Source organism: Hordeum vulgare, chromosome 2H, assembly GCF_904849725.1.
Source record: "Hordeum vulgare subsp. vulgare chromosome 2H, MorexV3_pseudomolecules_assembly, whole genome shotgun sequence".
Classification (NCBI taxonomy): domain Eukaryota; kingdom Viridiplantae; phylum Streptophyta; class Magnoliopsida; order Poales; family Poaceae; genus Hordeum; species Hordeum vulgare.
Genome location: NC_058519.1, coordinates 342,927,578 through 342,942,974, shown reverse-complemented (window position 1 = coordinate 342,942,974; position 15,397 = coordinate 342,927,578). Strand labels below are relative to the sequence as shown.

The 15,397-nt window shown below is 48.6% G+C and overlaps 1 protein-coding gene and 1 long non-coding RNA gene across 2 annotated transcripts; both read left to right on the top strand.

Moving 5' to 3' along the window:
• The first annotated feature begins 7,664 nt into the window (after window positions 1-7,664).
• LOC123426223 lies at window positions 7,665-10,294 on the top strand. Its single transcript, XM_045110011.1, has 3 exons — window positions 7,665-8,889; window positions 8,991-9,690; window positions 9,927-10,294. The coding sequence occupies exons 1-3, from the start codon at window positions 8,446-8,448 to the stop codon at window positions 9,962-9,964; spliced, it is 1,182 nt and encodes a 393-aa protein (XP_044965946.1). The 5' UTR covers window positions 7,665-8,445; the 3' UTR covers window positions 9,965-10,294.
• A 3,715-nt stretch (window positions 10,295-14,009) lies between these two features.
• Window positions 14,010-14,667, top strand: LOC123430064. The gene is made up of 2 exons (XR_006622843.1): window positions 14,010-14,163; window positions 14,355-14,667. It is a non-coding gene; the product is annotated as an uncharacterized LOC123430064 (long non-coding RNA).
• Window positions 14,668-15,397: the final 730 nt, after the last annotated feature.

Genomic DNA, 15,397 nt, shown 5'->3' with positions numbered 1-15,397 from the left:
ATATGTGTTGTGCATCGTGTGGTGTATATCGTGTGTTGATGCTTGTTTCTGGTTTCCTTCGTCTCGCTAGAGTTCCGCAAGCGTGTCGGAAAGGGAGGACCTGTTCGACTACATCGGTTCGTCTGCTTCACGGAGTCGTTCTTCTTCCAAGCGGGATCTCAGGCAAGATGACCATTTCCCCAGATACCATTACTATCATTGTCATGCTAGTTTTACCGTTTCTATCGTTATGTCTCGTTGCCTACCACCTGTTAAATATTAGCCCCTCAACATTGCCATGAAAACCTTCTACTTGTTCACCACCTAACAAACCATTGATTGGCTACGTTACCGCTTGCTTTACCATGTGTTAGCGTTGCTAGTTGCAGGTGCAGTTGCTTCCATGTGACAACATGGGTTCCTTGTTATATCACCCTATTAATTGCTATTTAATTTAATGCACCTATATACTTGGTAAAAGGTGGAAGGCTCGGCCTTTCTAGCCTGGTGTTTTGTTCCACCTTTGCCCCTTTAGTTTCGGCTACCGGTGTTATGTTCCATATTTGAGCGCTCCTAACACGATCGGGGTTGTTATGGGGACCCCCTTGATAATTCGTTTTAGATTAAAGCTGGTCTGGGAAGGACCAACATTGGTACTACATTTTCCCAACATAATAATTTTGTTAATACTGAAAAGCATAGGACGTCATGAACTCGAGGAGTAATTCTACATAATACAGGGAGGGCCAGTGTTGATGGTGCTGGTCCAAAATAGAACACCGTGCGGGGCCAACCTGGGGCAACTCGGGAGATGTATATCAGGCCACCGTACGCTTCGCTTATCTGTCGTGTCCTGAGAACGAGATACGCGGCTCCTATCGGGATCGTCGACACATCGGGTGGCCTTGCTGGATTAATTTTACCTTTGACGAATGTCTTGTGCATCGGGATTCTGGTGATGCTTTGGGCAATCTTAGAGTTGAGGTTTTCCACTAAGGAGTCCGACGAGATCGCGAGTTTCGTGATCGAGGATTTCTATGCGGCTTGTGGTACTTTGTGATGGATTAGTTGGAGCACCCCTGTAGGGTTAAATCTTTCGGAAAGCCGTGCCCGCGGTTATGTGGCAACGTGGAAACTTTGTTTAACACTAGTTCTAGATAACTTGAAGTTAACTTAATTAAAATATGTCAACTAAGTGTGTAACCATGACTGTCTCTTTTGCGAGTTCCTTCTCCGATCGAGGACACGGTGGGGTTATGTTTGACGCAAGTAGGTGTTCAGGATCATTCATTTGATCATCAGTAGTTCACGTCCGCTATGCGTAGATCTTTCTCCCTCTTTATTCTTGTACTCGTAAGTTAGCCACCAAATATATGCTTAGTCGCTTGCTGCAGCCTCACCACTTAACCATATCCCACCTATTAAGCTTTGCTAGTCTTGATACCTTTGGAAATGAGATTGCTGAGTCCCGTGTGGCTCACAGATTACTACAACACCAGTTGCAAGTACAGGTAAAGATTACTTGACGCGAGCGCGTTGATTGTTCATTTGGAGTTGCTTCTTCTCCTTCTTCTTCATCGATCTAGGATGGGTTCCAGGCCGACAGCCTCGGATAGCAAGGATGGACGTCATTTTCTTTTCTCATTTGTTTTCGTCCGTAGTCGGACCCTGCTCTTCTTCATGATGTTTATGTATTATACCTATGTGACTCTGATGTAGCTTGTGGCGAGTGTAAGCCAATTCCATATACTCTTCTCTTCAGTACATGTATTGTAACGATATCCATTCTTGCGAAATGACGAGATGCGCTTCTATCCCTGTTGAGGCCCTCGCGCCAAAATAAGGATAGGATCGCATCTTGGGCGTTACAGGGGGGAGCCGGCGCGTGCGTCCATCGGGTCAGTTCACCGGCGCCGACGCGTGCGGGGCGAAGGTGGTGCAGTGGAGAGAGTGCGGCACGAGCGCTCGTGTGTGCCGCGCGCGGAAGCCGACGCCCCAAATATGCAACGCGCGATGGAGATTCGTACCGCGTGCCCAACTCTATATGCCACGCGCGCGGTTATTGCGCGCCCACTGGAGACACTCTGCCGATTGCGCGCGCTAAAATTGGTAAATTTGCGGCGCGGCGCTTGTTTAGCGCGACTTTTGGAGATGCTCTTAGAGCAACTCCAATGGTGCGACCCATTTCGTCCGCCGCCGTTCGTTTGGGTCGGCGCAGACATAAAGGCGGCCCAACGTGCCGACCCAAACAGACGCGCGTCTGGTTTTCGTCCGCGTGCGACCCATTCCCGACCCATTTTTGAGCCGGATTTGCATCGGCGCGGACACGCGACGGACGCGCGCACGCTCGCCTTCTCTTCCCCGGGCCCGCTGGTCGGAGGCACATTGGCCTCCCCCCATTCAACCCTCACCCGCCTCCTTCGTCGCCGACGCCGCCACCCAGTTTTTCGGCGACTCTGCCAGCTATCGGTGCCTCCACATCGGCCCAGCTACGCAGCCCACTCCCACGTCGCCCGCCGCCGTCGTCTTGCCGCCGGGGAGCCAACAGCTTTCCACTCCCGCGCCCCCCACCACACAGCCTGCTAGGAAGTCGTCTCGCCTCTCGGTCAGATCCTCACCGGCACGCTCGTCGGACACCGGCCCACTCGTTGGACGCCAGCAGGGAAGCTAGCTGGTCCATGCGCTCCACGACTCCCTTCTCCGGTCATCTCCTTCATCGACGCCCGCGAGCTGTTCGACAGTTTGTCAAGGTACAAAATGGACTCCGTCGATGAGTTCTTTTTTCACAATTTCCTTTGCGACTCCGATGATTCGTGGTCCGATGACGAGGAGGAGGTATTGGCTGCCGTGTTGGTCCATCGCCACCTCAGCAGCCAGTGGCCATTATTCCGTGGCTCCATTTCAGGCCACCTTCCAGCGTTGAATCACAACCGAGAGAGCGGACATTTCCTCGTTTGGAAAAACTACTTTGATACAACAAACCCGTTGTTCAAACATCAAAAATTCCGCCGCCGTTTCCGTATGAGTAGGCATCTTTTCAACCGTATTAGAGAGGGGGTGGTCGGCTATGATAACTATTTGAGTGCAAAGAGGAGGTCGTTGGCAAGATAGGTTTTTCCTCTTATCAGAAATGCAATGCCGCCATCCGAATGCTTGCATACGGAGTGCCTGGTGATCTTATTGACGAGTACGTACCTATGAGTGAGTCTACTTGCCTAGAGTCCGTGTATAAGTTCTGCAAGGCTATTATTGTTGTGTTTGGCCCTGAGTACTTGAGAGAGCCGACTGCTGAAGATATAGCCCGTAGATATTTTGGGATGCATAGGTAGTAGATATTTTGGAGATTGCGATATCAAAAACTTTAGTAGCCTCGGGATTTTACTCCCGCCTATGCATCCCTCGCGATATCGAAAATATCTGCTCACCCTTGATCCAAATTTTTAGTAGCCCCGGCATTTTACTCCCGCCTAGTAAAAATTTCAGTTGCCGCGCTATTTCCTCAAACACCACCTTGGCCCCCCTCCGCACACACACACCCCAACATCTCCACTCACACAGACACACACCACCACTCCCTCCCTCAAAACCATTGATAGGTCGTTGCCGCCGCCTCCATCGTCAACCTTTGCCTATGTGCCGGGGAGCTCGAGGAGCCAATGGCCCAAAAGAGGTTTATCGCGGCCTTTTTGCCCGACATCGGCGAGGTGGCTGTTGAGGTGTCCCCGTCGTCCTCTAGCACCACCCGAACATTCCTCTACCACCACCCGAACCTCTACCCATAAAACCTCCACGAGTACTTGAACCACCACGTCTACCACCACTGCCGGATCCTCGGCCCACAGGAAGGCCACCACGTCTACCACCGCCGGATCCTCGGTCCACAGGAAGGCCACCACTTGAACCACCACGTCTACCACCGCCGGATCCTCGTCCCATAGCAAGGCAACCACTTGAACCACCACGTCTACCACCGTCGGATCCTCGGCCCATAGCAAGGCCACCACTTGAACCACCACGTCTACCACCGCCAGCACTTGAACCACCTCTGCCCCCCACATCACTAGTAGATGCATTGTTTCTTTTGCAAGTCCTCTTATTATGTGTCGTTTCATTGCAATCACCGCATTGGTTCCTATCACGTGGCTCCATGAAAACTCTTTGGTGCTCATCAGGTCATCCATATCATTCCTGTATCGTTTTGTTCTCCTTCTACCCTCCGGTTGAACCATCATCTCTGGATCCGGCCTAATATTAGGGTCGTGATACTCTGGCCACTGTGATGGGTCAAGAAAAGGGTGAAATCTCGATGCCCATGTTAACTCATGAGTTTGCAAGTTGAATTCATGCAACCTCACAACTACACCATCAGAGAAGGGCAAATTCCTCATGCGACATGCCGTCATCATGTGCGAGCATGTCCAGTGGTACTTACTAGGCCGCTCACAAGTGCAATGCCACGTCCGAAGGGAAACCATAGATGAGAGACCACCATATGATTGACCATCTCTCGTTGTACCTCCTGGCTCATCCACTTGGTATTTCATTTCAGCGTTATCGAAACAAGTGGCTCGCTGCATGGCTGACTTCTGTTTTTGAAACTCTATCCACTCGGCAACCTTCTTCGGATAGATCTCATTGGGAGGCTTCTCACTCTCACCAATCAACTTGTCAATTTCTTCGGAGTGCTTCAGAAAATACTCATTTAGCTTGTAAAAGGTATATTCAGCTATTGTCGTGACTGGCAACTGACGTGCCCCCTTCAAGACAAAGTTGAAGCACTCAACAAGATTGCTTGTCATGTCGTCATATCTCATGCCTCCTTCGTCACATGCTCGTGACCACTTATGTCTCTCATCTATATTCCTTTGTAGGAATTCTTTCCCACCTTGCCTTCTCATATATTTTGTTCAATCGTTTTGTGAACGACTCAACGGAGAAGGCCACACATGCGGAGTTAAGATCCTTCGCCAGATCTTTGTTCTTACAATCCCTGTAAAAGTTTGCAACGAAGTGCCTCATGCACCATCGATGGTGAAGCCTCGCATGCCCTGGAATGTGAACATCCACGGCCTTCAATATGCCTTGGTGCCGATCGGATATGATGCATACCTCCCTATTGGGAGGAATCACCGTGCTTCTCACAAGTCTCATGAACCATTCCCAATTGTCTTGGTTCTCCACTGACACCAAAGCAAATGCCACAGGCAACACCTGATCATTAGCATCATGTGCCATTGCTATCATTAGTGTGCCCTTGTATTTGCCAGTCAGGAATGTTCCATCTATAGACAAAACCGGACGACAATGCTCAAAAGCTGCAATGCATGGGCCAAACGTCCAAAAGGCACGACGGAACACTCCTTCAATATCTTGGACATAATGGTACATTTCGGGGTTTCTATAGGCCATCGCGCCCATCAACCGGGGTGGCATGTTGTACGCCTCTTTCCATCCACCTTACAACATTCTAAAAGCGATCTGTTTGGCCTTCCATGTCTTCCCGTACTTGACCTTATATCCAAATCTCTCGAAAACCCAACTCATCAACAACTTCACTTTAATGGTTGGATCCTCAGCTATATGTTTCTGGCATTTATAACCGATGAATTCCGAGGTTAACTGACGGTGTGTCTCTGGTGCTTCATGTGTCGGCGGTGTGCATTGGTGAGTTGCAATGCAACTACTTATCTTCCACAAACCATCTTTCATGAGTCTTGCATTGACTTTCCATTTGCATTTTTCTACCTCGCATTTCACGGTGTATCGCTTGTGGCAGTCTGAATGCACAACTCTGAAAGGCCTGTAGTGTTTGACGGCATACTCACACAACCACATCTTCAAATCTAGAATGTCCTCGAACATCAAACCTTTCTTTAGTAAGACGTACAAATCGCGTTGGGTGTGCTACTTGGGAACATTCTAGCCTCAATTGTCTTGCTCATGCTACCGTCGACTAAAGCCTTATCTGCAAGGCTAACATCACAAAATAAGGGAACTTTGTGATCCCTACCGGTGATTTTTGTATACCACTCCGCTTCTTTCTCAGTGAAGCCATCCTCATCCAACTCATTCATCGGGTCTTCATCATCCGACTCATCCACACAAGCACGCTGATAAACAATGTCAGGATCCATGTCATCATGCCTTACTTGAGCCTCTACGTCACCAACAATGTTGTGTTGCCTCTCATACTCTTCGTCGGAGTCATGACCATCATCTTTGATCGGTGCACTACCTCCAAACTCATATTGGGGATACTCATTGACTTGCACTTCTACTTTATGCTCAACAATAGGTGCCACACCATTATACGGGCTCAAATCATGTACTAAGGGTTGGTTCAAGTCAACATGAAGAGGAACATTGACCACCGTACTAGCAAACACTTCGAGTGACTTGTCTATCGAGGATGCAACAACCTCCTTGTATGCAACCCAATGCAAATTGGACTTGATAGGCATTGTCTTGATTCGACACTTGTGTGCCGACCCAACATCATATCTTCCTAATAATTCTACTTGGTCACTTGGATCAACCACTTCAATCTTATCCGAGTTTCTGCCACAACCTCTTCATAAGTAGGACTATCAAGAAATGTCAACACTTCCTCATATTTGTCAACAATAGCAACATTCATGAATGCCTCTTTGTCAACATAATGAATATTCACAATCTTGTCCATCTAAAAAAGGGGAAAAAATTATCAATTCTAAGTATAACAAAACAACTAACAAAACATTACCCTAACCATTGTCCATCCAAATTAGGCATTAACACAAACCCTAACCCTAAACCTTGTCCATCCAAATTAGGCATAACACAAAACCTAACACTAACCCTAACCCTTGTCCAACCAAATTAGGCATAACCCTAACCATAACACTAAATCTTATCAATAATAATAAACCAACCAATACAATGCAACATAAATGGAACACCTAGTGCAAAAATAATTGGAGAGATTGGAGGAGCTTACCGCCCTCTTTGATTTGCCCCAAAGAACCAACTAAAAGGTTGAGGGAGGAAGGAGATCGAAGGGGGGATCTTGAGGACAAGGGAGAGCTTTTTCGTCAAAGGAAGAACAAGAGAAGAGGAGAAATGATGGTTGGTGAGCGAGGGGGTCGGGGTGACAGAATATAAAACCAAAAAGCACCATGGTACCTCACGTTTCACTTTAGGCCAGAAACGCCACATTACACAGATGTTTCACAAAAGGGCTGCAACACCACAGTAGAGTGGCGTTTCTTCATAGGGCTGCAACAACACGATCTATGACGTTTCAAAGAAAGGGTCAAAACATGAAATTGTTTCCAAACAAGTTCATTTCGTGATTAACTTATCCCCTCACGTCAAAACAGTGAAAAAACCCTTGAGGCCTTGTTTGGTACTAGTGTATTTTAGGAAATTTGTGGGGATTATCCCGGTCAAACCCCTCAATCCCCACATATTCCATAACACCATTTGATTCTAGTGTATTTGACATGTTTTATCCCCACATTTTCCTTCAAATACCCAAATTATAGTGTATTTTTCTCAATACCCAATACACTACCCATAACTAGTGCATTGGGGATAAATGGGGATTTGAAGGGATTGGGTGAAGGTTGGGGTTTCACTCAATCCCTTAAGGATTATCCCCACCAATCTTTAAAAAAAACACCAGTACCAAACGAGGCCTGAAGATGCCGTAACAACCCAAGAAAACTGCCTCCACCCCCGACCACATCCCCACCAACCCCTCCATCTTCCTCCTGCCCAACCCAATCCTCCTCTTGCCCCTTCCTCCCCGCGCCGGCGGATCCCCACCCCCACCACGCGCCGCCGGAGCAACGCCCCGCCCGGCCCCACCCCACAACGGACCACGTGCCATCGGAGCCCCGCCAACTTCCTCCTCCCGCTACCGTATTCCCCGCCGACCGTCCTACCTAGCCACCGCGAGCCCGCCTGCCTTCCTCCGCGCGTCCACACTGCCGCCGCCCAGCCTTCATCCCGCGGCTCCGCATCGCTGTCCCTGTTGGGCCCCGCGCCCACCAGCACCGCATCTGCGTTGTCGTCTTGGCTGGGCCTCGCGTCGGCTAGTCGCCGGATCCGCGTCGCCGTCCTCCCGCACCTCCGCATCGACGCCCAGCCTTCCTCCCGTGCCTCTACGTCACCGTCGGATCTGCGACGCCGCCCTCAACCAACCACCAGCCGCTAAATCCAACGAGATCGGGGAGGTTGCCGGCGAATCTCGCCTCCCCGTTCCTCCACCATGCCCGATGCTGTGTTGCGCCTGAGTCCCGACGCGGCTACCTCCTCTTCTCTCGCATGGATCCATTGGAGAAGCGCCCGATCCGAGCTCAGCCATCTCTTCCTTCACTGCCTGCGTCTTGCAGTTCACTAATCTGATGCATCGGCAACCAGCGAAATTCAACTCCTGGTTGAAATGCATTTTCGTTTGGTGTGCGCAAGTCTCCTCCGCCGGGCATGCAGTGCATTCTACTGTCCGGTTGGACTGCATGGGTTTTGTTTGCTACTGTAGTTGTCCGGTTGGTCATTGCGCCAGCCCACTTCTTCACGCCTACTGTCCATAACACCAATATCCACACCTATATAGACTTCAAACTCGATCCCGCTCCCAACAACTATCACCGCTGGCGCACCCTTTTCCGCTTCGTCCTTGCCGAGTGTGATGCTCTCGACCGCATCGACGAGGAGGCCGACCCCGACGTCACCAATCCAGACTGGCTCAAGACTGATCTCTGGATCGTCCTCTGGATTTACTCCACCATCGTCGGCTGCCTTGGCGACGTGGTCATCTCGGACGATGGCACCGCCCTCGCGACATGGACTCGCATCCGCGACACTTTCTCGCCAACAACGCTGCCCAGGGCGTCCACCTCACCCGCAAGTACCACAACCTCCGCCAAGGTAACATGTCCATTGTTGACTATGGACGTGAGCTCAAGATGGTCACCGATGCACTGGCGGACGTCGGCATGGGCGTATCTGACAAAGACCTCACCATCCAGATGCTACAAGGCCTCCATGAGGACTTTGAGACCATCGACACTGTCCTCGGTGACCTCGTGCCTCTCCCATCCTTTGATGTGGCCCTCTCCCGCCTGGACCTCAAGGAGAAAGATCTCAAGACCCGGTGCAAGGAGAAGCGCCACGCCGTCCTGCTTGCGCACGGCAGCAGCTCCATTGGGGGTGATCTTTGTGATGACCGCGCCCAGCAGGGTGGCGGCTCTGGCGGTGGCCGTCCCGACCGCTCCCACCAGGGCGGCTATGGTGGCGACCGTGGCTTCCAACAGGGCGGCCGCGGTGGCGGCGGACGCGGCGGTGGCCAGCAGGGTGGCGGTCGCGGCCGCTACAACAACTCTCGAGGCCGCGGCCGTGGCGATGGTGGACGCGGCCAACAGCAAGCCCCTTGGATTGGCTACTTCGCCCCCTACGGGGTGGCGTCGCCCCGCCCATCCTGGGTGCCGCCCAACGTTGTCGGGGTGCTCGGTCCACGACCTGGTGGCATGACACATGCATACACGATGCTGCACTCTTCCTCTTCTCCGCCCATGTACGCTCCTCCGCCGCCCCTGCCCGTCACTCCTTCGTGGGATCACCAGGCCATGTTCAACGCTGCCTACAGCAACATCGCGACGCAACATCCCAACAGCGGCACCGAGTGGTACCTGGATTCGGGTGCGACCTCTCATGGCACTGGCAATCCGGGTAACCTCACCATCTGTCTCTCTCCTCAGTCGTTAAATTCCTCTGGCATTACCGTAGGTAACGGTGTTAAGCTTCCTATAACAGCCACTGGATCCGCATCTCTATCACCCCATAATTTTTCACTTAATGACGTGCTTGTCTCTCTCTCTATCATTACTAGCCTAATTTTCGTACGTAAATTCACTACTGATAATTGGATCACTCTTGAATTCTCACCATTTGGTTTTGTTGTGAAGGACCTAATCACTCGGAAAATCCTCATGATCTCCACTAGCACAGGCGATCTTTATCCGTTCACCGGCGCTCCTTCATCTACCCCAGCAGCCTTCTCCATCACCGTGGATACGGACTTATGGCACCAACGGCTCGGCCACCTTAGGCCCGGCACCCTCTTTCGCCTTTCTAAGGATTTTATTTCCTCTTGTAATAAACGACATGTCTCTTCATATAATGCATGCCAATTAGGTCGTCACACACGACACCCATTTTCCTCTTCCAATACTTTTACCACCTCACCTTTTCAGCTCATTCATTGTGATTTGTGGACTTCTCCTCATGCAAGTTTTTTCGGTTACGAATATTATTTGATTGTGTTGGATGATTACTCTCACTACTCGTGGTCCTTCCCTCTTCGCCGAAAATCCGACACCTCCACGGTTCTCGAACGGTTTTTCACGTATGTTCACACCCAATTCAACACGATCATTAAGTGCATGCAAAGTGACAATGGTGGCGAGTTCATAAATCACTCTCTCCGTGAATTTTTCTCCGCCAATGGCATTGTATTAGCTCTCGCTCGCCGTGGCGACACTTGTTTCTTTCTTCCCTTGCCTGTGTTGTTGGAACTCGCATGCATGACGCATTCATGGCATATATATCGTGTGTTGCACGCCTCTTGTATCCGTAGCTACGTTCCATGCTCCGTTTGATAACTGTCTAGGATGTCACGTAGGATCATCGCTTCACCCTTGCCATGTTAACAACAATTTAATATTGTCGTGTAAATAATTGGAAGTGAATTAAATCATTAATCGTGGAGTTTCGTCGATATGCGACCCGTTGCATATCGAGCTTCACTTAATGTGTAGAGTTTGCGTGAGATGAATTGCCATGCCACCCCTTGCATCAATGAACTGATCATGCATCATAGTAGGTTATGCATCATGTTGTGCATTGTGTGGTGAATATTTGTGTTGATGTTGTTTCCGGTTTGCTCCGTCTCGATAGAGTTCCGCAAGTGTGTCGGAATGTGAGGACTCGTTCGACTACGTTGGTTCGTTTGCTCCGCCGAGTTGTTCTTCTTCCAAGCGGGATCTCAGGCAAGATGATCATTTTCCCAGATACCATTACTATCATTGCCATGCTAGTTATTTCGATGCTATCGATTATGTCTCGTTGCCTATCACTTGTTAAAAATCAGCCTCTCAACAATGCCATGAATACCTTCAACCTGTTCGACCTAGCCAACCACTGATTGGCTATGTTACCGCTTGCTTACCCATGTTGTTAGCGTTGCTAGTTGCAGGTGTAGATGCTTCCATGTGATAACATGGATTCCTTGTCATATCACCATATTTAAATGCTATTTAATTTAATGCACCTATATACTTGGTAAAAGATGGAAGGCTCGGCCTTTCTAGCCTGGTGTTTTGTTCCACCTTTGTCCCCTTAGTTTCCGGCTACCGGTGTTATGTTCCATAAATGAGCGCTCCTAACACGATCGGGGTTGTTATGGGGACCCCCTTGATAATTCGTTTTAGATTAAAGCTGGTCTTGCAGGGCCCAACTTTGGTATTACATTTGCCTAATCACTAATAAACTGCACAGGGAGTAATTAACCCGAGGAAATTTAATCAACCCCCGGGCCAGTGCTCCTTATGAGTGTTGGCCCCACTTGAGCGATGTCCGGCGCCCCTCTACTCACCCGGAGGTTTAGCGATCCCGACGTCTAGCTCATCCGTCGTGTCCTGAGAACGAGGTACGCGACTCCTATCGGGATCGTCGACACGTCGGGTGGCCTTGCTGGATTAGTTTTACCTTTGACGAGATATCTTGTGCATCGGGATTCCGGTGATGCTTTGGGTAATCTCAGAGTTGAGGTTTTCCACTAGGGAATCCGACGAGATCGCGAGCTTCGTGATTGAGGATTTCTATGCGGCTTGTGGTAATTTGTAATGGACTAGTTGGAGCACCCCTGCAGGGTTAAATCTTTTCGGAAAGCCGTGCCCGCGGTTATGTGGCAACGTGGATACTTTGTTTAACACTGGTTCTAGATAACTTGAAGTTAACTTAATTAAAATATGCCCACTGTGTGCGTAACCGTGACTGTCTCTTTCGTGAGTTCCTTCTCCGATCGAGGACACGGTGGGGTTATGCCTGACGTAGGTAGGTGTTCAGGATCATTCATTTGATCATCAGTAGTTCACGTCCGCTATGCGTAGATCTTTCTCCCTCTTTATTCTTGTACTCGTAAGTTAGCCACCAAATATATGCTTAGTCGCTTGCTGCAGCCTCACCACTTAACCATATCCCACCTATTAAGCTTTGCTAGTCTTGATACCTTTGGAAATGAGATTGCTGAGTCCCGTGTGGCTCACAGATTACTACAACACCAGTTGCAGGTACAGATAAAGGTTAATTGACGCGAGCGCGTTGATTGTTCATTTGGAGTTGCTTCTTCTCCTTCTTCTTCATCGATCTAGGATGGGTTCCAGGCCGGTAGTCTGGGATAGTAAGGATGGACGTCGTTCTTCTTTTCTCGTTTGTTTTCGTCCGTAGTCGGACCCTGCTCTTACTCTTGATGACTATGTAATGTACTGATGTGACTCTAATGTACCTTGTGGCGAGTGTAAGACAATTCTTTATATATATCTCTTCTTTTCAGTTCATGTACTTGTAACGATATCCATTCTTGCGACACGACGAGATGCGCTTCTATCCCTGACGAGGCCTTCGTGCCAAATTGATGATAGGGTCGCATCTTGGGCGTGACACCTCGTGAGGGCCACTATCAGTTGCTCAAACGTATTTTACGCTATCTCAAGGGCACTTCTCATTATGGTCTTCGTTTCTTCAAGTCCACCACCCATGATCTTGTTGCTTATTCCGATGCTGATTGGGCGGGCTGTCCGGACACTCGCAAGTCTACTTCTGGATTTTGTGTGTTTCTTGGACCCAACCTCATTTCTTGGTCGTCCAAGCGGCAGCACACTGTCTCTCGCTCCAGCGCTGAGGCGGAATACCGGGTTGTTGTCAATTGTGTTGCCGAGTCATGCTCGCTACGACAATTACTACATGAGTTGCATCGGCCTCCCTCCCGTGCCACTATTGTTTATTGTGACAATATCAGCGCCATGTATTTGTCCTCCAACCTGGTGCAACATCAGCGAACCTAGCATGTGGAGATTGATTTACATTTTGTTCGAGACCGTGTGGCCCTCGGTGAAGCACGTGTCCTTCATGTACCCAACAGCTCTCAGTTTGCGGATATCTTCACAAAAGGACTACCGTCCCAAGTATTTTTCGACTTCAGCTCCAGCTTGAACGTCTTGCAAGGCGCCGTTCCATCTGAGGGGGTGTTGAGTTGTACATGTAGTCTGTGTATGTAACGTGTGTGTTGTAACCTCCTGAGTCAACCTTCTAGAATATAGGATCTCCGTTAGTGCGTGCGTGAGTACAGGAGTTGGTTAACGAGGATCTCCATATATGTAAACCGCTGTACACTCTGATCAATCATAGATTTACTCCTTAACTGCTCGGAGTCACCAAGAGTGCAACTCGGGGCGCCGGCTGTGCAGTCCACTAAATGGGGGTTCATTCCACATTCTGCAGGTTGATGTGACATCGTCTCAGCTTTGTCACATATCGCGACGTCTGGGATCCAAAGTTTTGGGCACCAACTTCGTATGAGGTGTGCTTTCTTTCAAAGAACAATTGCCATGCACACCCAAGCTTCAGACTTTTGTGTGTTTCTAATGTTATCTCTGCATGAGGAGCTTAATTCGCAATATGGCTGTACTTTAGGCATTCATATAGCTTTTCCTCTATTGGAAACCTATGTTACTATTTTGTAGAACATCTGTCTTGCTGAGTTGATCCACGTATGCACCAGCTAGTTTATCTTTCCTTACTCTGTAAATAGAATATCTGAATATGTAGTGTCCTATCTAGTTTCGGTGATCGGGATGTTTATCCGCCTAGGCTTTGCAAAATGATGGCTATGCATCAACTTTATGAATATTCCCACTAGCAATGACTATCGGGGCGTCTTTGGCATTTCTTGTTCACTGATTATAACATTTGACTTCGTGTGCAGGATTCATCCGGTATATTCTGGGATAATGACAGTTTGGCGACGTTGTTGGCAAAAGAACTGGATGCTGATCGTCTTATCATGCTTAGTGATGTGGAGGGACTCTATAGTGGTGGTTTTCGTTCCTGACGACAATGACCGTGTGGATCTGGGCTAGCAGGGTACGACCCTCACCTACACCTCTCTCTTCCACTCCTTGCTTTTTGTCGGCGGCGGGAGACAAGTGTACTCCACTAGGGTCTTGGCGACCACTGCAGCTCACTACGGAAAAAGATGCGGTGTGGCTGACTCATTTCTGAAGTTCAGGATTGTTTTTCCTTCTTCATGTTTTGCTTTTGGCATGAAATTGCAGATTGCTTGGGTCTTTAGTTTGATGCGACTAAGAGGGCAGCCTGCAGTTCTCTGGCGTGTGGGAGCTCTGTTTCGGCTTGGCCTAGCGACGTTGCAGTGCGGATGCGTGCTGCATGCAATTTACTTGGTCTGGTGGAAGCAAAATTTGTGTACTTATTTTTTAGTGTTATCCCTTGGTTTGTTGTTTTGCCTCCGAAAATGTGGTGTGGTTCACTTGTCCTGGCGAGACAATTCTCAATGTACTTTGCACCATAGAAAATCAAACAAAAAGAGTGACAAGTAACAACCCAAAGAATGAAAAAGTGATGCAGTTATGTTATTCGTTTTGGTATTGTCACGGTTTACTTCCTCCCAATATGAAGTATAGAAAAATGTTAAAGAAATGATAAAAAATAATAATGCGGTTTACTTCTAGGTAATGTTGAAGTTTGCTTACGCCCGACATGAAGCTCACTCCACTTCCTCGGAAAATTTTAGTCTAAGAAAAGAAACCATGAAGTTTGCTTGACCATGCGATGTAGTGCGGTTCTCTCGTCCAAAGCAAAGCGTTCTTCTGTCTGATGCGGTTCACTCATTGATTTGGGTGTCGCGAAAAACAGAGTATTCGCGTTTCAGTAGTTTTAAAACCGCTCTTAAACCGTAAGGAATTAGAGATAGTTATCTACATGGAAAAGTTGCTTCTTGTCGATATCTTTCCAACGCCGTATCATTTGCTTCATTCCGAAAAACTGTTTGAAAAAATTAACGAAAATACGTTTGCAGCCACTCGTAGGCAACGACACCGTTTTCAAAATTTTGTTTAAAGCCACGAAGAATCTCAATAAATTACCGACATATGAACTTCCGCCTATTTCATAGTTTTCAAACGTCGTATCACACGCGTTGTTCCGAGGAACAGTTTAAACACTGCCGGGAAAAATGTACCAAAAAAATTGAAAAATTTGAAAAACAGAATTATGTTTTTTTAGTAAATTTGAAATTACTCTCAAACGGAATGAAATTAGAGAGAGCAATCTACATGAAAAAGATGTGGCTCGACAATAT